The sequence below is a fragment of the Dermacentor albipictus genome, chromosome 1 (genome assembly GCF_038994185.2).
Source record: "Dermacentor albipictus isolate Rhodes 1998 colony chromosome 1, USDA_Dalb.pri_finalv2, whole genome shotgun sequence".
Taxonomy (NCBI): Eukaryota; Metazoa; Arthropoda; class Arachnida; order Ixodida; family Ixodidae; genus Dermacentor; species Dermacentor albipictus.
In genome coordinates this window covers 111,813,979-111,838,019 of record NC_091821.1, presented here as the reverse complement: position 1 = coordinate 111,838,019, position 24,041 = coordinate 111,813,979, and the positions used below count along the sequence as shown (strand labels likewise).

The following is a 24,041-nucleotide window of genomic DNA, read 5'->3' as shown; positions in this document are numbered from 1 at the left end:
CACTCTCACGACTAGGAAAGGTATGTACATGAATTTAAAATTAATTTCACCCCACTGGCCCTAAGATGCCTTTACCGAGAATGGGCCGGACTCACGCCATTTATCCCCCCCCCCCCCCTTTCTCCTACGAAAGGGAACTGTGCTCATTCAAAGTGAAGAACACATGTATGCACACTGTTCTAAGGCAACCTACAACTGTCCATGTGCTACTGGTGAAATCCTAGCGCCAAAATTTGAAAGACAACAAAGAAAATGTCTAGCCAAGCATATCGAATATGGTAAAAAAATGACGGTTCTGCTATCAAAACAGCGTCCTCCATTTAACGCTGGTTTAATTGTGTGGGATAAAGTCGGCGGGGCCCGTCTCTGCGTAAAATTCTGCATCGACATTCCGGTCAGTACCGACACGTATTTTCTCCGAGTGTGCCTTGGGAATTTCCCCTCATTACCGGCGGCCAAGCGCATCACTCGAAACATGTTGTGTATCATCGCTCGGATCACCTTGATGTTTGGCCGGAAACATTTACATTGAGAGCAGCGGTGACTAGGCGTGATCATGGGCGTACGTTCGGGGTGCTATGGGCCCAAACCCCGCTCAAGTTACGCGATAACTTCGAGCTCCTCCCCAACACATCAACACCCGCAGCTGCATTACCTTTAAGAAGGATCAATAAAGTTATCTATCTATCTATCTATCTATCTATCTATCTATCTATCTATCTATCTATCTATCTATCTATCTATCTATCTATCTATCTATCTATCTATCTATCTATCTATCTATCTATCTATCTATCTATCTATCTATCTATCTATCTATCTATCTATCTATCTATCTATCTATCTATCTATCTATCTATCATCTATCTATCTATCTATCTATCTATCTATCTATCTATCTATCTATCTATCTATCTATCTATCTATCTATCTATCTATCTATCTATCTATCTATCTGTCTGTCTGTCTGTCTGTCTGTCTGTCTGTCTGTCTGTCTGTCTGTGTCTGTCTGTCTGTCTGTCTGTGTCTGTCTGTCTGTGTCTGTCTGTCTTGCTGTCTGTCTGTGTCTGTCTGTCTGTGTCTTGCTGTCTGTCTGTCTGTGTCTTGCTGTCTGTCTGTGTCTTGCTGTCTGTGTCTTGCTGTCTGTGTGTCTGTCTGTCTGTGTCTTGCTGTCTGTCTGTGTCTGTCTGTGTCTGTCTGTCTGTGTCTTGCTGTCTGTCTGTCTGTGTCTTGCTGTCTGTCTGTCTGTGTCTGTCTGTCTGTGTCTTGCTGTCTGTCTGTCTGTGTCTGTGTGTCTGTGTCTTGCTGTCTGTCTGTGTCTGTCTGTCTGTGTCTTGCTGTCTGTCTGTCTGTGTCTTGCTGTCTGTCTGTCTGTGTCTGTCTGTCTGTGTCTGTCTGTCTGTGTCTTGCTGTCTGTGTCTGTCTGTCTGTGTCTTGCTGTCTGTCAAACAAATATGTTAGCCGGAGACCGCGACAAATCGACAGTACTATTCATTCATGGGATCCCACCAACTTTTTTACCAACCTTGCTCCTACCAGTTGGATAAAATTATGCATTGTTTTTTTCGAAATCTTACTTGTGCAAAAACACACGCAAATTAAAACGGACAGTTTCTTCTCCCCCCTCCCCCCTATAGGTGCATATACTCGGCGTTCACAAGAAACGTTAACCCTCCGCATACCTTTTTCAAGCTGCCCCGAGTACCTTATATCAGGCAATAATTCCATCGCACCTATACAGAAACGTTGAGTCGAAGGGGGAGGAAGTGATGCACTTTTATCAATTTTGGCCGAACTTAGCCAATATTACGACAGCAAGATCTCGAGTACCCACTGAAAGAACTTGTTGAAAATAAATGTAAAATAAGTGTTGCATTTTTCATCCACATGGGTGTTACTCTTAGTTGCCTGCTAAAGACCGATAAAGGCAGCATAACACAAATAGCACAGTGTATGGGGCTCATGTGGGCCTGATGTTGGGCCATTGCTGGTCCCACGTGGGGCATACATTGACCAAACGTTATGTGTTAATATACGGTGTGAGAAAAGCTAGATAGACATTTAACTTTTGTTCTGGAGCGGTCGCTGTATCACTACACCTGCGAACCATTCACAAGAACTCCTCCTTGAGCGCTAATAAACTCCGCAATACGCCATTCAAGGTATACTTGCGCGTTACCGGCAAAAGTGACCCTACTTTGTATTCCATAGCGCGAATAACATGTGCTTCATCCAAATTTTTGTATTTTGTATTCATGCTCATGTTTGTTAATGTGGCGGCCGGAACTTCGCCTGTTGTGGCAAAAGAAAACACTCGGCGCCTACACGCACTGGAGCTGGTGCTAATGTTGTCCCCTGTAGTGGACATTCTGTATCTTGTGAAACAGACATTTGAAAGCACGAAGAAAAAACTTTCTTGGCTTTTTCTTTACGCTCACAGCTTGAAAGTGCCATTTTTCTTCACGCTGCAAAGGGATGCATTTTTTTAGTAAAAAAAAAATACGAATACATCCTTTTCTGAGAAGGAAAATGGGTATCTCGGTCTGCCGAATTCAAGGAAAATGAAAGATCTCCGCTTACAAAACTAAACAATTGTACAGCGACATTATACCAGTTCTGTTTCAAGCACATACGTTTCGTTCTTCATCACTGGTTCCATCGGCGACCCTCCTACGCTGTCATCAACATCACCCACTCGGCGGATCATAAAAATGGCGCAGTATGGAACTAAAAGAAGACTCATATCATAGCTGCGCATGCTCGGATTGTACTCTCATTGTCATTATCAAATTTCACTGAGAAAATTTCACGAATTATTATTTTTTTAGCTCGAGCCAGGCAGGTGTGCATGGACGATAGCACATACAGAAAGAGCCATGGCTTTTTATAGTACACATTGTCTAGTAGCCGCCAAATATTGAACGCTTACGTGATAAATGAACTGTCGCCATCCAGGCAATGAAAGCGCGAATAGTATGAATGTAGTCTTTGTTTGCGAACAGCTTGCAAATTAAGCTGTGTCTGGACACATCGATTTGCAGTTCGTGTGTCAGTGTCCACAACGGCTGCGTTGTCCCCACTATTCTGCCACTCGCGGGCTAATGCTATCGATCACTGCGCCAGATTGTCGTAAAAGCAGTCTACTTGTCACCTTTTTTTCCGAAGGCCGTAACTTCTGCGCTGTAGAACGAAAGTAGCGTGCAATAAGTGTGCTTGGATAACACTGCAGGACGTGACACAAAAAGCAGGCGTATATACTCTGCTCTTTCAGATAATATTATGCTGACATTAATATGATGCCTATATAAGATGTACATATACTGCCATCAAAATACGCCTATTTAGTGTCTTCCTAGCCGAAACGTCGGCAACATTAATACTTCGGTCCGAAAGAAGTGGTTACGAAAGAATGTGCATTGACAACCTCCAGTAGGAGCCGGCTACCCAAGAAATGTACTAATACTTCGAGTAACCACGCTCAAAACTCAAACCAGTCTAGTAAATTCCAGTGCTAGTAGCTAACATATCAGGAAGTAGAAGAACCTTTTTACACGAGTGTTGTGCACATCGCTCTATGTGTCGTTGTTTTGGAAAATGGCCTCAAAATTAACTGAGGCCGAGCTCACGAACCTCTTTGTTCGTAAGTGCCTTTTGTCATTAGCCTCACGGTAGAACTGGGGTCGAATTGACGAAGCTTTTTGCTCGTAAATGGTGTTTGTATCGGCCTCCCAACTTCCCTAGTGATATGTTTAACAGTATGATTCGCTGGCATCCACTCTTACGAACAATCCTAACGTTAAGTGCTTTCTAGTAAATATGGCCCCGGGTCCATATTCACATACGCACATACGCACGCACGCAAGCACACACAAAAAACCACTTTTGCCTTCACATTTCCAGAGAAGAGCACTTCAACGTTGAACGGCTATACAAAATGAAGACCGATATTCTCAAAGCATTTCGAGGTTCGTAAAATCAATCGCCTGGCAATAGTGATACGGAGTATGTCATCAGTGAAGATCCAGTCAGTGAGAAACCGTTCCTTCCATTTAAGAGTTTTCTAAAAGTGTCCTTTTTTAGCAAGATTGTGTTTACGTGGGCTAGGTGGTGTATGGCTTACAAAGAAAAGAGAAACAGTACTAAGACGGGACAGCCCTTCGTTGTGTGGTTCCTTCACTCGATGGGCTGTTTTCAAGCCGTCCTTTTTTTTTTCTAGACTGCATTCTGACAGAGCTTTGGATTTTCCTTTAGTGCTGAAAAAAAATGAATAAGAACGAAAGCACTGCGTGTACTTGTAACACGGCACTTTTTTCACCTTTCTTCTCCCCTCTCCTCTCGTTGGGGCAGCTTAGCGAAAGTGGCTCGGTGCCGTACGTACAATGTTTTGATTACCGAGCCATTCAGCCAGTGATGTAGTGTTTATATATATATATATATATATATATATATATATATATATATATATATATATATATATATATATATATTGAGCCTGCAAACGCGTGCTGTGCTCTCACTTCCAAGGAAGCCTTCAAATGGTAGCTCTCATATTGAATGACGCAGTTTTGTGCTTACTACAACTGTATGGGTATGAACGATTGTGAAAGAGTAAAGCGCAGCGAAGTGCTATCGCAAGTTGTGGAAAAGCATCGATTCACAGCCTGCTTGTGGCATGGGGAAGTGTTTTTCGTCCTCCTTAAAGTCCCTTATGAGTGCGTGAAGAATACCGGACGCAATTATTTTTGCTTTTTCTTTGTCTGTTTGTATAGTTGGGTGTTTGATTTTTTTTCTTGCTTTTGTAGAACACAGGTCTACAAGAAATAGGCTGCGAATTTTCACTTTATGCTCTTCGTCACCTAGGATAGCTGCAGTATGCTAATAAAGTTGTGATTCTTCACTGCAATTACGCGGACACATTTTGTGCGAGCGCAAACGGAATGGGAGAGTTTGCAAGTAACATAGTTCAGCAGCGGTATAGCACATGAGCACCAGGATTGCTTGTCAGTGGCAATTTCTTTTCCCTGTCGCGGCTCGAGGTGGCATTTGAGCCAGGAATCCACCAAGCCCATCGACGAGTACGTCCGCTAGTAGGAATTAAAGAAAATTGGTTTATTTTACATTATTTGCACTGGCTCCAGATACCAGAGCTCACTCCATGCGGGAGCGTATTAAACGTCTGAGTTCACATCAGGACACGTCAGCCCCTTGCACGAAATGTCTCTTCTTTTAATGCCGTTGTCTTCCCTAGGCGAATAGACTAGGGAATCTGATGATTGTATCCCGGCCAATCACAATCGCCGTATCGGTCGCAATATCCCGCCCATGGTATCGCATCGTCCCGCCACACTCCACCTCAGTTGGTGCTAAATATGACCCCGCATATTTAGCAAGCGCGCAGAAATCTGGGAACCGAAGGTGGCACCGTTCTTCGGTAGCTGTCGACTTCGTCCCCTTTCATTCATTAGTTCAGCTTGTCAGGTACAGGTAGAGGGGCCTTTTGGGGACCCGTCAACAGTCGGTGTCAACGCTGCGGTGACTTCGGTATAGGCGCTGATGAATGGGTGGGGTTGCCTCGGAGTAATCGTCTAATTAGGACCCTTGGTCGTGTTGAGACGTAACATCACATACGCAAAATAACTGCATGGGATTATTTGTGTCACTTAACTTCAAACTAATTTTATTAATCAATGAATCCGTAGTGCTCCGGTGCATCACAAAATTTGGCTTGACTAACGTAATGATCCTAGTTTGATCTATTCCTATTCGTGCTCCGGCAGTGGGTAGAGCAGTTCCTTCTGCGCTATCACCTGTATAATATCGTCCGGACATGTTAATGACGACAATGAAATAGAATTAGGAGAGGAAAGAAGTTGTTACATTATATCGGCCCTATTTATGATTACTAAGTTATAGCGCTTTCAAAAACAAACTTCAGAAAAAGAAATTGGGAGCTGTTTCAGATGTTAGCATTAGACGCATACACACAGTTACATTTTTTCATAGTAAACACGCCAGAAAATAACAACTAGAACAGGAACTTGCAGACGTATGTGGGTGCTTCGGAATCTAACTTTCCTTAGTGGGTCCCAATGTGTCCTTTGACCACTATTTTGAGACAAAAACTCTGAAGAAAATTCAACACAAGGGCTAGACCACAAGGCTGAGCCGAATATAAATGCCTTTGAAAATAAGTGACAATGAGCAAAATTAATAGCTTGGCTAAGTTTCTATATTAATTCCTACAAGGCTCGGACGTATTCAAACAACGTCTTCATTGGAGAACATTCGCACAACGTCTTCTTCGGTCCTAGTATTAAACTTTTATCCCCATTTCTTCCCAATCCAGGTCTCTGAATACCTCCTGTAAACACGCTGTGAATAGCATTGGAGAGATCGTATCTCCCTGCCTGACGCCTTTCTTTATTGGGATTTTGTTGCTTTCTTTATGGAGAACTACGGTGGCTGTGGAGCCGCTAAATATCTATAGCGGCTCCACAGCCACCGTAGTTCTCCATAAAGAAAGCAACAAAATCCCAATAAAGAAAGGCGTCAGGCAGGGAGATACGATCTCTCCAATGCTATTCACAGCGTGTTTACAGGAGGTATTCAGAGACCTGGATTGGGAAGAAATGGGGATAAAAGTTAATGGAGAATACCTTAGTAACTTGCGATTCGCTGATGATATTGCCTTGCTTAGTAACTCAGGGGACCAACTGCAATGCATGCTCACTGACCTGGAGAGGCAAAGCAGAAGAGTGGGTCTAAAAATTAATCTGCAGAAAACTAAAGTAATGTTTAACAGTCTCGAAAGAGAACATCAGTTTACAATAGGCAGCGAGGCACTGGAAGTCGTAAGGGAATACATCTACTTAGGGCAGGTAGTGACTGCGGATCCGGATCATGAGACAGAAATAATCAGAAGAATAAGAATGGGCTGGGGTGCGTTTGGCAGGCATTCTCAGATCATGAACAGCAGGTTGCCATTATCCCTCAAAAGAATAGTGTATAATAGCTGTGTCTTACCAGTACTCACCTACGGGGCAGAAACCTGGAGGCTTACGAAAAGGGTTCTACTCAAATTGAGGACGACGCAACGAGCCATGGAAAGAAGAATGATAGGTGTAACGTTAAGGGATAAGAAAAGAGCAGATTGGGTGAGGGAACAAACGCGAGTTAATGACATCTTAGTTGAAATCAAGAAAAAGAAATGGGCATGGGCAGGACATGTAATGAGGAGGGAAGATAACCGATGGTCATTAAGGGTTACGGACTGGATTCCAAGGGAAGGGAAGCGTAGCAGAGGACGGCAGAAAGTTAGGTGGGCGGATGAGATTAAGAAATTTGCAGGGACGGCATGGCCACAATTAGTACATGACCGGGGTTGTTGGAGAAATATGGGAGAGGCCTTTGCCCTGCAGTGGGCGTAACCAGGCTGATGATGATGATGATTAAACAGAGTGAAGCTCTGCAACACGTAGCCCTCAAGCCACCTTCACCGCAGAGCCGGAACAGCAGAGCCGAAACAGCAGCAAGTTCCGACTGTCTGTAGAATACTAGTGAGTGAGTTAGTGAGTGGTAATTCAGAAATGGTCAAGCTATCCTAACCGCTGCTACTATTATTTCTTAATTAATCTTATGTAAACAACGACATCACCTTCACATAGCCTATCTTTGCGTTCGAGATGAAGCGGTCCAAGATAATGCGCATTCTCGACCGGCTGAACGAATCGCTGATTAATAGGTGTACGCTGTGCTACGAACTCAACGGCCCTGCGTAGACTTCACTATTCCAGTTTACATCCACGGGCCTTAGAGAACGCACTCGTCACTGTAACTCGTGCGTGTCCTGGAGCCGATATTCCCTCCAGCATCACTTTAGACGACGCTAACGGGAAGAATGTACAGAAAGAGTAACGCTGCGAGGACAGCAGTGACGTCAGCGTGGAGTGCCAAGTCCAGTGGAAGGAATAGTGATCCTAAGCATGAGTCATACATTGGCTCAGATGATCGCATTTTTGTGAAGCGCACTAGGTTGTACAATGAAAGGTCGTGTTTGTGGTGCCGTTAACGCGCCACCTTCAGTCAGCGATTTCTGGGTTGGCATAATATAGTGTTCTTATTCCAAATATCACCAGGATCGGCGTGTTGTGAGCGGTGGATGATAAGAAAGCAATAGGATTGAGCGAAAGTAATCGCTACGTTACCTCGACCTTGTTTTCTAGCAATTCTAGCTGTATCTTTATCTCGAGGCTTTGAATACGCATTATTTCATGAACTCTCACAGTAAAATATCAGAGTTCCCATTATAGATGCATACTAACCTAGCCTCGGATAGTTGGTGAGAGTCCTTCCATGCGCAGGTAGTAGGAGACTCGTTCTCTCTTTTTGGGAGGGTCCGCAATTCATGTTTGTGCTTTTTCGCAGGTAAAATGCAGGCTGCTGGCCACTGCACTCGCAGCATTGTTCCTGGCGAACCAAGCAGCCACCGATGTTACGAAACCAAAAGAGATTACGGACAAAGCAGGGGCCAAAGACTCGAATGGCGGTGACCTGATTGGCGAAAGCACGGGCTACAAACACAGACGCATCACCAAGCCAACTTCACTCGAAGTGGACACTCCTGTGGAGCCTGTCGGCTACCAGAACCAAGGAACCTATGAACGCTCTGGGTATGTAAAGGGTTACGCAAAGCTCCGAGACGCGACGTATGGCAAGATAAGCTACAGTCGCGACGATTCCTACCAGCAGGAGCGGGATTACGAGAGCCCGTCGATGCACGAGAGGGTTAACTATGGCAAAGTGAAGTACAGCCACGGAGGCGACGACGATGCAGGCTACAGAGAGAGCGATGACTCGAGGCCTGGCACCGCAGCTGATGACAGCAACACGTACAGTAACGATGGCTACCTGACGCCCATCTACAACCGAGGAGACTACGTGCGAGTGAGCCACCAGAGAGGATCCTACCGCCACAAGAGCCGCCCAAGCGCAATGTCCTACATACCGGTCGAGTACACCCGCCAATTGTACCCGTACGAGCAAGGGGACCAGCAAGCTGGAGGCCAGGTCGGCTACTCCTCGCGGCTCCACAACAACAAGATCGGCGGCAGCAGCTCGGTGTTCGACGGGGGAAGCTACAACTATGCCGACGCCAATCGTTACCAGGCCGTGGGCGGCGACTACGACTTCGGGTCGAACAAGCCGCACTTGCAGCCGGGATCTTCTATCCAGGGTGGCCTAAGCATCTTTGGCGGTTACGGTCAGGGAAATGGCAACTTGCGGTACCGAGACTTTGTCCCGTACTACGGCTCGGACGGGTACTATAGCCGCCACGACAACGGAGGTTACGGGCTCCAGAGCTTTGGCTCCAGCGTACGCGAAGGTCAGCCCAAACCGTACGAAGATTACAGCAATGCTCTCAACGAGGGCAGCTATGACGAAGCGTACGCTAGGCAAAGTCAAAGGTACGGCGCAAAGCCCTCGTCAGGGAAGAAGATGCACAAGCAGAATGGCAGCAACCGCAGTGGACTGGGCGCCTACATAGTCGGCGTCGAGTACATTGGCCGCACCCCGCTTCTCCTGCAGACTCAATCACCGCACAGCGCACCCGCCAAGGCACAACAGTACTGGAAGTGATGGACCCGGCTGCCGCAAAGACATCTTCCGCTCCCCCCAATGTATGTCGGTCATAAAATTATCGTCCCCAGTGTAGCTCGCACCTGACCATGTTTCTACTTGAGTGCATGCACCCTCTAGTCTCGTAGCAAGCTATCATATTACATTACAAGCTAAGCTGCAGGACATACCCTCCCCCACACAAGTCACTACCTAGAGAGCAGGAGCGACTCCTCTGACCTCTACAACTCAATACATTCCCCCACCCAACCAGAAATCATCTCATAGCCCCTACACAATTCTCTCCGCAATGCCGCTTCTGCGGAGAACCTGCGTCCCTTAGGCACACAGTAGGGGGTTGCATACATGCAACGCTAAATCCTCCGAACCCTTACCACACCAACGAGCTTTGGGAGAGAGCCTTGATCAGCTCCGACCTCGAGGATCAGCAACTGCTCATCTCGAGGGCCCAGTACGCGGCCTGAGCTCAAGGAATTCTGGAATGAGGATGCCTCTCCAAAGCTACATTTACACAATAAAGATGTTTATTCTCTCTCTATCTACTTGGGACATTCTAAATGTGCCGTGTATGGCGGTAATTCTCGTACAGTGGCGTCAAACTAATGTAAATACACTTAACTATGAAAGCCGGTGATCATAATGTGTTATCAGCAAGGTAGAAGTCCATGCAGCTTCTGTTTCACAGTGCAGACAAAAAAAAAAGATTGTTTTCCCAAACACACCGAAATTCTGTCTGCCCTACACCGAGGCCTGTGTTCATAAATAGTTTTTATACTAGAATTCGTCTTAAGAGCATTTTCCAGCGAATCCTGATGCGGGAATATTAGCGAAGGTGGCCAGCCAATAACAACGAGCACTTGAGAACCAAAAGCTTTGTGAATTCTGCGCCACGTTCTTAATTAACTATAACTCTCAGCTTCCGTGTATTTAAATTTTCAGTGAAACCCCTCTTTTGACATTACTTGTCTCAAAATCTTCCAGCGTGCTGCTTTGGCTTTGTGATATCAATTATTTTTATCACGCTCCTTGAAACGTAGCTCTTCACACTATAGAAGAGAGTCGCTTTGCATAAGCAGAATACTTCGCTCTTACGGCGCCTCAGAAACGGAGGATATGCAAGCACCTTGCAAATATGGAGCCGAATTCACACAGCGTTAAGTTCGTAAGTGCTCTTTGCCATTGGTTGGCCGCCTTTAATAATATGCCAGCATCCTGATTGACGAAATTTTATTACAAACAGCTCCAGTGTAAGAGCTTTTTGTGAATACGGGCCCTGCTCTCTTCGGCAATTCTGTAGCGAAGTTTCGTGGAATCACTTGGTGTAGTTTCTTTTTTTTTCTGGCTTAGTGAAGAGAATTGCATCCGAATGAAACAATTCGGGCATTTCCGACTACCAGGAAGGACATCGTCCTGTAACAGGATGCCTGCTTTCTGCACTGCTGTATGTTGGGCTTGTTGGCACATACGAACTTGGGCATTATCTTAACACCAGTAAACAAGTACAAAATGGACACGTAGGCACCCCGATGTGCCAATATCAACGTTATGTGTTCGGGAAATTCGTAGATTTGAACACCATGCACACCTGCGCCACTTCCTGTTCAAACGTCATACTGCTTCTTCCAAAGAGGCGGTCTCTTTATCTAGTACCTGATCGACAGACGCCGCGCCAACACACCTTTCACCACTCCTCCTCATAGCTGCTGCCTCTGTAATTTGATACATGTCCTTATCTCTGTATCTGGCAATCATCAAACAATCATTAAACAAACATGTTCAGCACACGTTGACACTGAACAGACAGGTGACCGCTGTGGTAATTCTTCACATTCAAAGTATGTTATCTTAGGCGGTCATTAATAAGGCATCGTCCCGTTTGTCCGATGTATTTGCTACCAAAAGACAATAGTAGTTCATACACCATCACCTCCAGACATTCACGAACTGGTTTTGATACCTGTTAGCATCGCAACCATCTTGTTTTGATGCTCCTTTTAGCGAGAAACTTAAAGGTTTCACCTTAGATGCAGCTCCTTCTGGCCCATTAGAAACTTTTCGATTTACCCTAATGATTGTATAAGGAAAACACACCAAAAACTTCGTATTTTATGTTGAATTCAAGCAAAGGCGACATATAGCTTTATGTCGCGATTGGCCAAAAACTTTTTTCGACCACGCCCACTTCACCTGTCTGTCACGCGACGTCACGAAAACCGCGATAGCTCCCCACCTGATATGACGTGTACATACTGATTATGCATAATTTGACAGAACAAAACAAAAATAGTTATTTCTGATTTAATGCCTTTTTGCCATTAGCCCTCGGCTATTGGTCAAAAGTTTTCGGGCTGCATCCACATCACCTGCCTCTCACGGGACGTCACAAAACCGCAAAAACTTACCTCGTCAAGGTGACGTGTACGCGTTAAAGATGCATTAATATTCAGAACAAAACTGAACTTTCTTCTCAATAGCGGCAGGCTGCCCCGTTCCGAAAGGAATAAAAGTAGGCTGCCGCCGATTGCTTCGGCACTGGCTACTCGCCCCTGCCAGAGAGCATGGGTTTATTTGCGTGTAATAAAACTTTCCGCGCGGCCGTGTAACGTTTTCGGGAACTTTCGGCACGTTTACGACCTCGTTCTGCTAACTCTGCTGAGGATCCGTTTTAGCGCCCTTCTTAAGCTTTCGTTGCATGCCACCGTCATTGTCGACGAGCCACCGCAGGCTAAGTAAGAGAAAGCGGACCAATCGCAAATGCCGGCACCACCCTCTTCATACGGTTATCGATATTCAGTGCAGTGGCTCGGCCCCATCGAATCCCTCTCCACTTGTTAGTGCAGGCAATGTTATTCGTTTTTCAAGCAAACAAAAGTGACCTCCTATGAACAAGGGGAGCATTTGATTGGTCTTTTCAGACGAGCCTGCGGATGACCACCGGACGCTTGCGTCGCCGGTTACGCAAATTTGACGTCAGGAGATTGGAATAAAAACTTATTGGAATAGTTTTACGTTATACGGCCCTGAGTCTGGTCGAGGCGTTAAAGTAAGCGTCAGTTTATTCGCACACTGTGAATACGAGGGCGAACGCATAGTATTTGTGAAGCAGCGTCGATGCCATGCTGGGCAGCGGAACGAAAGACGCTCCTGAGGGGGTGCATGGAGGCACTTGTGAACATCTTGTGAAAAAAAAAGGGAGAAAAAAAGAGACAAGCAAGATGCAGAGAAACAGAAAGCCATGCGATCGGAAGGTGCCAAAACCGACACGCACAGAGAAACTACGAGGAACGAGGAGCGAAACGTTTGAAGTGATCGGCCGAAGCGAAACAAGGGCTGCAAGAATGCAAGAATGCAAACGCCATGCCGAGACAGGCGATGTCATCTGCGTGCCGACCCTGAAAGCAGCTTGTGTCTGTCATTCACAGAATATGTATTATGTGGCGCCTTCCTACCGCAGCTTAGCGACGGCTCGTCTAAGTATTCTTGAGAATTTCTTCTCAGAGCGTGCGAGGCGAATACTCGGGATCTTTCCACACAAATGTTGATCAGAAACACTGTTATTCGTAAGTGGAACGTTTCCCTAAACCTGTCGGTTCAAGCTAACCTTGCGCTTAGGTCCTCCATGCTAGCCGCACGGCAACACTAAGCATTCGCGGCCCGAACAGAGGGCTCGGGCATACACGAAAAAATTCGCCACGTCTATCTGTACTTAGCTGCAAATGACGCCTATAAGCGCGCAAGCGTCGAGTTGCTAGACCCATGTGAGTACACGGTATCGAGGTCACTGGTCGCCTATGCCGCAGTAGTGTAGTTTAGGTTATGCAATGCAGGTGGCCACATTTGCGGAAACAGGTTGACGAGTTTACGTTCCTGAGTGCACGACTAAAAATTCAAACAAATTGAACTGATCACACGTACATTGCGTAGCTAGCTAGGTGTTCCAAAGTTGAACACTTTTTTTATTTGATAACGTGTATTGCTAAAAATGCAACATTCTCGACTGGGCAAATGTACAGCAGTCGCGTGCAATGTGTAGAGTCTGCACAAATCGCCGTACGGGGTGGCTGATGTATGTTGCCTTTCTTCTGCATGACGTGGCACATAATTAGCTGCCTCCCGCATTTTCTGCGTGCGTCTTCCGCTGATCAGCGAAACGTGCGCAGCACACCCAAAGAGGCGCTAACTTTTGAAATTGATTAGCATAGTCGCCCTGCTGTGGCGTCCCAATGAATAATTCACTATGTCTGCAACTGACTATGCGGAACTGCTAAACTCAATTTATTATTCAGGCTTTATCATTAAAGCTCGCGCCCTTGTCTCTGTGGCTGAAAACAATGCCACGAAAGCTCGTCAGAACGGTTATCGCGGAATCAAACCTCTTTGCTCCGCTTTCATGGCGTCCATTCAAGTGCGATCATCTTCGCTAGGTGGGAGAAAACTAGTGCAAGCGGATGACAGAAAATAATGGGATAATCTGATATGGCCAGGTGCGTTTTATTTTTTTTCCCCAGTTCAAATGGCACTCTTCTGCCGCCGCATTGTTCACGTGAAGCGAGCCTGTGCCTCAAGCGAGGGTTTTCGCCACCGGTAAATACTTTGGCATTTCGTACACCCGGAAGTCGATCCATACGCAAACATCGCTCGCTCTGCAGACAATGCTAGCGCCATGCAGCGAAGATCCACAAAGTAGTACCATGCACGTCTCTGTTCACCGCAATGAAACAATAAATGAGACACATTTCCTATATGTATGCAAGGTCTGTCTGAAAACTATCCGACCATGATCCCGGAAAAATAGAAGCGTCGCCTGGTGTTTTCGTCGTCCTGATCCCCTTCAATGTAGTTCCTTCTTGCTTCTGCACGCAGACTCCCACGCTCGTTCCGCCTTCCGAAACAGTACTGAAAGCATTGCTCGGGAAGTGCTGCTGGGCTGCCGTCGCGTTGCACTTGATGTCCTCTCGGTTTGGAAAGTGCGTTCCCTTCCGGAGTCTTTCGATTTTTATGCAGCCGACAGTCGCGCGGACTTATACTAACGTAATCATTTGAGCCGCCCGAACGAGGCCGCTATCCTGGGGCACTTGACAGGTCTTGGAATTCCTCTGTCAAAATCATTGGCAAAATTTTGCTCGCACCCACTGCGCACTGAAATCGGCTTTAAAAAGGCTTTAGTAGCACCTTTGTTGTTATCTCCAGCTGAGCAACTTCTCTGACAGCGAGCCGACGATCTCTCCTTATCGTGGTTCATAGATAATCGCGCCATTATGGCTTGTTGAAGGCCTCCTATAGCGTGGCTCACTCTTCACGGATGTTTGATGCGGCTTTCTTGAAGTGGTTGTACGCCATTTTAATCTGCTTCATGACAATACCGTCATCTACTAACGCGGTTAGGATCTTTCGAATTGCTTCTGCTTGGCTATCACTAAGCTTTCCACACAAATTGATGCAGTATCTTTGTTAAATTTGCTCCGTCATTTTCGCTCACCCCAAATCGAGCCGACACGAGGCGACAGTACTCAGCACAACTGCTCCTGCACAACAGCACGCGCATCTAAAGAGCACACCACCTGCAGGCTAAAAACACCACGGGTGGCTAACCAACGTTAGCATATATATATATATATATATATATATATATATATATATATATATATATATATATATATATATATATATATATATATATATATATATATATATATATATATATATATATATACAGGGCGGTCATTGTTAAGTTTTATGCTAATTATAAAAATAGCATGTTGCAGAGACACAATTTTAGTCCTTGAGCTGGATTATCTTGAGGGGCGGCCATTACCTGCACGAGAAATCGGGACACATATTCAACTAATTAACAAAAATCGGTGCATTATATATTGAATTCATTGCTTGACGGCACATGTCGCAATTTACTTTACTAATTGTAGCTGGTGAGTTTGCAAGGAGTATTCACTTGAAATGAATTTCCAGAATGACGCCAGTTTGAAGATACGCGCCATCAAACTTGGCGTAATATTGCACTGTTGTTCTACTTACTTTTTAACAAGACGTTCTTTCATACATTGAGGCACAACAGTAACTGGAACGCCCGTGTATTTCGTCCCAGACTTTGGGAAATAATATCTCGAAAGTGGTGTCGTCGTGGACATTATTTTAAGAGAATACGTCTTGCAAGCTCACTGGCTACAATTCGTAAATTGCAATATGTGCTGTAATGTAACGAATTAACAAGTGAATTAGGAATATTTTAATTAGATGAATATGTTTTCAATATCTCGTGCTTGTAATGTCTGCCTCTTCGAATAATCCATCTCAAAGACAAGAATTATGCTTTCTGCCACAGGCGATCTTTAAAAATTCCATAAACCTTAGAAATGGTCACCCTGTAAGTAAGCCCGAACGTACAGTCTATATTTGACCCTTTGCGATGTTCTAATTGGACAACTGCAAGCATCTTCGGCATTGAAAAGATTGTTTGTTCGTAGGACACTATATACAGAGTGTCCCAGCTAATTTTAGGCAGAGTTTAAAAATATACGAATGCCAAGTAGCTGGACAGAATCAAGGTAATGTTTCCCGTCGTTTGGAGATACTCAAATTATTTTTTTTTCATTCCGCCTAATAAGATAATTAGTCTTAATGAAATAATCAACTTCTCGAATATTACAATTGGATGAAAAGTGTCAATAAGAAAATTGTAGAGTGACAAGACAAACTCCCGATACAGCTTTCTGTTGCTCAATACGTGCTACATAATTTTTTTAAGAGCGTGAAACAAGCGCACAAACACACGCAAAATTTCCGCGCGACTGCCCGCTCGAGGCACTTTGCGTGTAAATTTAGCTCAGACAACCTGTATAGCAAGAGCTTACGGTACTTAATACGCGAACACGTTGTGACTTTGTCACAATCACAAGGTGCCCTCACAAGTTTCTGATGCTATCTTCGGCTGGTCGTTTCTGAGCACTCTGGAGCGCTCTCGCGAGCGGTGTTGTCTTCGACTGGTTGAAAGAGGGTGCGCGCCCTGCGTTCGGCTGGTGCTTCTCGATTGCTCTCCTCAATCTTGGAGCGCTCTGGGGCGCTCCGAGCCCTGTCGTCGGAGCAGTCATCGAGATTGAAACGTCATCGCAGCGCCGCGTCGCTGCTGTTGGCGACTGCCCACCGTAACCTTGGCAACCTAGGCCACTGCATGCTGGCGTCTCGACGAACGTTCGTCCCGCCGGCACGTCCGCCGGTTTTTCGGGCAGCGCCGGGAGCTTTGGATAGGCGAAACATCGGACGTTGGCAGTAGTCACGGGGTTTCGCATCAGCAATTTCCTCCTCCGAGAGCGAGTCGCACGTTCGGCTTGCGCGCTTGTCCCCTACCTTTGAGCTCGGGAAACAACCGATCTACCCGACTCTGCTTCGGGGCATACAGGCGACCAGTCGAGAGAGAGAGAGAGAAAATGATAAATGAAAGGTAGGGAGGTTAACCAGGACTGAGCCCGGTAAGCTACCCTACACTGGGAACGGACCGATAACGATGTGCACAGCGCCTGCCACGGACATTGTTCCTTCTAACCTGTTAAGGCCAGACCAAGCGTACGCTTGCCGACGAGCGCAAGCTCGCGTCTGCGCGCCTACGCATGCGCAGACGGTGTGGGAGCGCTCGTGCGCGTCCAAGCGCGGCGCAAATGCGACGATCTATTCAAGACAGACATTGGCGTTCGGGCTACCTCGCGTCGTCACGCCTCTCACTCCACAGCTACGGCGTGATACGATAAATTCTTAGTGAGGCTGATTTATGTCATGCAAGGAAGTGATTTTTTTCTTCCTTTTAATGCGCAACCATTTCCACGCTTACCCAACGAAGAAACCCGTCAATCTTTCAAGTAAGGCGAATCACTACAAAGAAATTAATATGTGAAAAGCAGAATAAGATCTGAAGGAAAGACGTTGGCGATGGTGACTTGCGAACCTGCGACCCTACGCTCAGAATCCGAGTGTCTTACCCACTGGGCTAAATACCCACGCTTGTAGGAGGAGAACATATCTGAACTATAAGAATGTGCTGTACCGGTGGTACAAAACAAATGTCAAAGGAGAACACTTTCTATGAAGGCTTTCTTGAAAAATTTGGCGATGATGGAATAAGCGCCATCTCAAGGACCACTCGTGGACCCGACATGTAGCGCTGTATACGCTACGAGAATTCTGATTTTGCGAAAATTCAATGCCCGTGCACACCACATACCCGCTGCGTTTCCGTGGCCTCGGGATGCGTCCTCCATTGCCGCGTTCCTTCACTGACCGAAATGGCACCGATCTCGGAGGGCCCATGGTGGGCGTCGCGTCGCGCTACACACACATAGAAACAGCCATTGACTTGATAAAGATGATACGGAGTGATGAGGGGCAGTGGCGTAGATGCTGCAAACGAATTGTTGAATGCTACGCACTGTCAAGACAAGTGAAATACGTATTTCTTCACACAAGAATACACTCGTATGTCCCAAAAATTGTGTCCGCAATAACTGATGTCAATGCTTCCCTGTTTTTTTTTTTGTATATTTCATAAGTACAGAAAATATAACACGAACTTTAGAACTATGCGCCTCGTGCACCGCCTATAGAGGCGCCACTGAAAGCCACCTAGCGGACGCTTCCAACAGTACACGCGGGAGCAGTAGCAGACGACAACCCTTTGCAGCAAGGACGGCTGAAGTTCGCGGCTGCGATTTCTGCTTTGTTCGCGTGCCAGGCTGCTTCTTGAAATTGTGGGGTTTTACGTGCCAAAACCACTTTCTGATTATGAGGCACGCCGTAGTGGGGGACTCCGGAAATTTCGACCACCTGGGGTTCTTTAACGTGCACCTAAATCTAAGTACACGGGTGTTTTCGCATTTCGCCCCCATCGAAATGCGGCCGCCATGGCCGGGATTCGATCCCGCGACCTCGTGCTCAGCAGCCCAACACCATAGCCACTGAGCAACCACGGCGGGTAGGCTGCTTCTTCTGCGGTGAAAGCTGTAGGGAAGATGCTGACTTCTGTGCGAGCGGGTATGAACACGATGTTACCGGTGTTTGGGACAACAAACATGGTCCACATACGTGGAAGGTGTGTCCCGCAGACAAACGCCATGAACCCCATTTACATGACGTGGAGCTCATGTTGACTAGCCGATAAATTTTGTTGAGTGATGCGATCTCTCGGTGGTTTTTTTTTATTCTACCCTTGCCGCAATGCTGCTTCTGTAGCTGAATAATAAGCACTCGTCGTTAGTGCAGACTTATATCAAACAAATCCACACGGTGCAATCTCTGCATATGCCGTTGTGATTTTTCTGCCGATGAATACATGTGACATCGCCGAATAACTGCAGTCGAAGTCGCCTCAAGAAGAGTAAGTGCCAATTTATTGATGGAAACGCGAACACTAGCCAACGAAGTCACCAAACACACGGGTTAATGAAAGCGCGTGTTAGTGCTGTACCGCCGATGCAATTCTGCTGCGTACGCCGATGAACTACCATTCCCGCTGCAGTTTGTGCAATTTTAAATTCCCCAAGGGAGCTGCTTGGAAACGTACAAAGCTAAAGACTAACTAGCTTTTCAGTACTTCTTTATATTACTAGAGAAAGGTGCCACATGATATATTTAAAGGCAGAGCAGCGCCAGTCAAAGTAGATGCGCGCTGGCGGCAAGGCCCGGTTTAGTCGTCTGCAGCATAAGTATAAGAAAGAATTCAGTTGAGTACAAAGCTCACATGCAAGAAGGGACTACGTTGTGAAACAAACAAATCACTCGGCGTGTTTAGTTTGCTCAGGCAGCATCGAGGTGTGATGACTTCCCATACGGGACGCGAACTTTTCAGCGAGAAATGGAACCAAAATACCATATGCAGCAGCTATTAGTAATTCTCGCCCTCAACTACCTATTTTCTAAACGCATTTCCAAAAACGCAAACAATATCTAAGATGCCCTCGGGCGAAAAGAATAAAGCTGTTAAAGAAGCACTTCCTTGGTATCATTCCGATAAGACACAGCGTGATTTATACCCTTTACAAACAAGGCAGGGTGAAAACTTCGCAGTTCAAAAGAATCGACAAGAGTTATGCATGGAGCAACTAGCAACAGTTAAACATGTGCGAAACAACGCATAAAATAGATGTAAAAACATGAAGTGCGCGACAGCTGGTGCGAGGATTTACCGCGCCACATGAAACCAACAATTTCAGTTCTTGCAAACTTCAGTAGCTTTAACATACAACGCAATGCGCTCGTGCAGTCGTGCTGCCTAGCTAGCGCAACGCGGTAAAGAAGCGGAAAACAATATAAGCTGCAAACAGCATTCCGAACTTTAGCGAAATGCCTTTAAACCTCATGCTGCACTGCAGACGAAATTCGTTGCTCACGCGTCTAACTATGATCGAGTGGAAAAAAACACCGACGAGACAAAGGAAAGGATGAGAACAAGAAATTTCTCTTCGAAGCGACGATCCGTTTTTGCTACCGTTGCTCCCGCTGATGAGGCTTTGCCGGGAATGATTAGAACCGTATCGCCGGCACCTTTTCAGCGGCATTTGAGCCCCCCACCCTGCAACAATTCTTCTTCGACATTCCCTGAAGCTTTGGCCACCCCACACGTGCGACTGGTGTTGCATATCTTGCTCAGGAAACGGGAATAAGACAGAGAAGCACGATCAACGACACAAGAAACTACAGCGCGCGCCAGGCTCCTCTCCCGCGTGTTCTGCGCAAGTTCACTGCACGTATAGACAAAACCTCTCAATAAGATATTTAAATATACGTATAAGTCTCCAATAAATTTATGTATCTAAGAAAAAGTCACGGTATATATTGCGTCAAACAAGGCAAATAAACATGTTGCGCAATCACAGATGCACAGATAACAGAATCCTAATGCTCGCCCCTCGTCCCTTCACTCCCCCCGATGTATCGCGCGCGACGGAAGGCGGCGCGCTTCCTCCCCGCTTTTCTCCCTTGCGCACACAAGACTGAAGGCCAAGATATAGTCCGGCGTTCTCGGCGCGCCAGGCCGCGGCAGGCGAAGTCGGATACGCTGCGCTAGCGACGCCAGGAGTGCAAGAAATTTGCTTCCTCTAGAGTTCGGCGTGCGCGCGCAGCTCGAGGCTGGCGCCATCTGTGCGTCCGGGAGCGCAACTTCGCCGCGGCGAACAGCTGTTTACATGGCGCATGCGCGTCGTTCGGGTAGCGCGCGCGCTTCTCGTTCCGCGCGCTGTTTGTGCGCTAAAATGAAAACTTTTGCGGGATGGTGTTAACTTGTCCTGACAGCCAGAAAAAAAAAAACATAAGGTTTTACGTGCGAAAACCACTTTCTTTCTGACCTGGGCTTCTTTAACATGTACCTAAATCTAAGCACACGGGTGTTTTTCGCATTTCGCCCCCATCGAAATGCGGCCGCCGTGCCTGACAACCAGAACATCGTACTCATATTGCTAGTACTTCGGCTACGTCAAAAACGGAAGCGGACCATGTATGTACATGCGAAAGCTATTCGACAAGCGCCCTCAACTCGGCGACTACCACCAGCTAGTACAGGAGCTGCGAAATGCAGCTTACCTGTGGCGAGACCACACTGCTTTCGTATAGCTTCCCACGCGTTGTTCTTGCGCTCTGTGTCGCGGTGGTCCATGCGTTTCACATCGTATACACATGGAAGGTTGCAAATCGCTTCAAGCAGGCGTCCTCACTCGCGCTGTCATCCCACACGGATGTTCAAAAAACCACAGCCGCCCTGTCAGTACGCGCACCGCAGGCCGCCATTCTGCCTTCTGCTCGCTGCCGCTGCAGCGCGCAGTGCATTCTGGTCTAGCGGCAGCCGCGTGAAATAGAACACGCTCTATCTCCGCGCCGGCGGCGTTGTGCTCGCCAAGCGCGCCTAAGCACGCCGGCTACGCCGGGACGCCGGACTGTAGAGTGCGCGTTTTTTACCGACGTCGCTTAACCGCGACGCGCGTGGCCGCGCGCGCGCGTTACGCCGGACTATATCTTGCCCTTGAGCCACCATCGTCGGCTCATCCATGCCACCCTCTCCACATCTTTTCACTCGCACATACAGCATGTGGCGCGTGGACGGGATGTTATCGCCCTTGGACTTTATACGGATCATGAGGGCGACGGCGACGGCAGGAATGCACCTGGAGTGTCCATATAATTGCTATCGCAATAATAAGAATATCCGGCAATTGAAGCATCCCGTGGCCCATTACTTTCCGGAAACGAAGAAGTAACAAAATCGAACTTTCACCATGCGACAATTCCCTGCGCCGCAACTATGTATTTTTTTTTGTGTGTGTGGGGCGGAGGCATCGAAATAAAAAAAAAACTCAAAGGAAAGCATGTTGGCCACAATCGAATGCCTACTTTGGGCACCTAAGGTGGCTACCGAAGGAATATCGAAGAAAATGTGAGACGCTTGGTCCACAGCGTACGCATACTGCTCGGTATCCTACACCGGCGAGACAAGACTTTCCGGAGAGGTAGCGCTCAAGCAAACGCGTTGCAATACGTTAAGTGCCCACAGTGATGGCAGCGAGCGACCTTGTTTATTTTACTCGTCTGCGATCCAGAAATCGCCCAAAACTTCTGTCAGGCGAAAATCCACTCGGCCGGAGAAACACGAGAAAAACGCACGCGCTCTGGCTGGCTCTGGCAGCCCGCGGGTAGCGACAACAGCAAAACTGAAGAGGATCAATGTGTCCTCGCGAATAAAAGTTAAAGTATAAAAATAAATAACGTAGTTACCTTTGCTGGCTTTAGCGACTTGACATGAATGCTTTAGCGCAGGTGAAAAAAAAATGGTGATATTCTTTTCTGTTACATGACGGCACAAATGAACCGCCACAACGCTTCTTCTCATCGTACCACGCTGCCTGCTTTGCCAACTTGACTGATAGTGTGTTGATTTGGCTTGTCTCGTTGTATGTTCCGATGTACGACTTTAGAAAAATCGATGCACCTTTGGCGCCAAATGTTTATAACAACACTAAACCCACAACGTGGCGGAATTGAAAATCTAAAGCACGACTTTAGAAATGTCAATGCATCTTTCGCATCAAAAGCTTATGAGAACTTTATACCCATAAAGTTTCGGAATTAAAATCCATTCGCTCCGTAGATCTCGCGGTCTCCGCGAGATGCTCCGACGAGCACGCTAGCCATCGAAGTGCCTTTGAAACTTTGGGCTTGGATGGGGCTCCTTGCGTTATGGGACTCCCGGTGCATGGGCGTTGCCGTAAAATCCAGCCCGATTGCGCAATGTACGCTCTGAGATGTCTTTTCGAGCCTGAAGATGACATTTCGCACGGCGGTTGTTTTGGTCGGCGGTGCATGGACAGCACAAAAGAAATTCGGGGGGGGGGGGAGGGGGAGGGCTGAAGCCCCATAAGCCCCTGGCTACGCCCCTGATGGGGGTTATGTGGGTCTGATCATGGTTGATAATAGTTCGACGCGGATGGACAATGTGCTAAAGAGTGATTGATAAGGGCTTATAATGGTCGGAGCAATTCTGATGAGGTTGATAAGCACAGATAAGGGTTGATAAGGATAGGGTTGAAAACGACCGCTAAGGGTTGATAAGGGTTTATAATGGGCGGTCCAGGTTTGATAAGATTGATAATGACACCGGGCTGCGTTTTTACAATAGCTAGTATATAGGTACAGTGAATTAGCGATGAGAAAAATAAAAACCGCGGTATACAGTAGTAATGGGGGACTTCAATGCAAAAGTGTGAAAAATGCAGGCGGGTGAACAGGCAATTGGCAAATACGGTGTCGATTATAGAAACGCTAGAGGTGAGATGCTGGTAGAATTTGCAAAAAGGAGTAACCTGAGAATAATGAACACTTTTTTCAGGAAACGTAGCAACAGAAAAGGGACCTGGAAGAGCCCTAATGGTGAAACAAGAAATGAAATTGATTCCATACTTTCTACCGATCCCAGCATAGCGCAGGATGTTCAAGTAACAGGTAGGGTACAATGTAGTGATCATAGGTTAGTGAGGGCCAAGATCCACCTCAATTTAAACAAAGAAAGAGTACAATTGGTCAAGAAAAAACAGGTGAACTTAGAGGCAGTAAGGGTAAAAGCAGACAAATTTAGGCTGGTACTTGCAAACAAATATGCAGCCTTAAAACAGAGATGATAATGATGACATAGAGGTAATGAATGAAACCGTAACGAGGCGGGCTTCAGAGGCAGTAATTGAAGTGGGAGGCAAGGCACCAATGCCACCAGTAGGCAAGCTCTCCCAAGTAACAAAGGACCTAATAAAGAAACGACAAAGAATGAAAGTGTCCAACTTAAGAGATAAGATAGAATTCACGGAACTGTCAACACTGATCAACAAGGTGAAAGTAAGGGATATTCTATAACGTGAGAAAGA

At 46.5% G+C, this 24,041-nt stretch overlaps 1 protein-coding gene across 1 annotated transcript in view; it reads left to right on the top strand.

Annotated features, from left to right (window-relative positions):
- Positions 1–10,174, top strand: part of LOC139049434 (uncharacterized) — a 66,921-nt gene extending 56,747 nt beyond the window's left edge. The window contains exon 2 of the mRNA XM_070524796.1: positions 8,425–10,174. Coding sequence (XP_070380897.1) covers positions 8,425–9,636 — 1,212 coding nt within the window. The 3' untranslated portion in view covers positions 9,637–10,174. The remainder of the gene's footprint in view (positions 1–8,424) is intronic.
- The last annotated feature ends 13,867 nt before the right edge of the window (positions 10,175–24,041 follow it).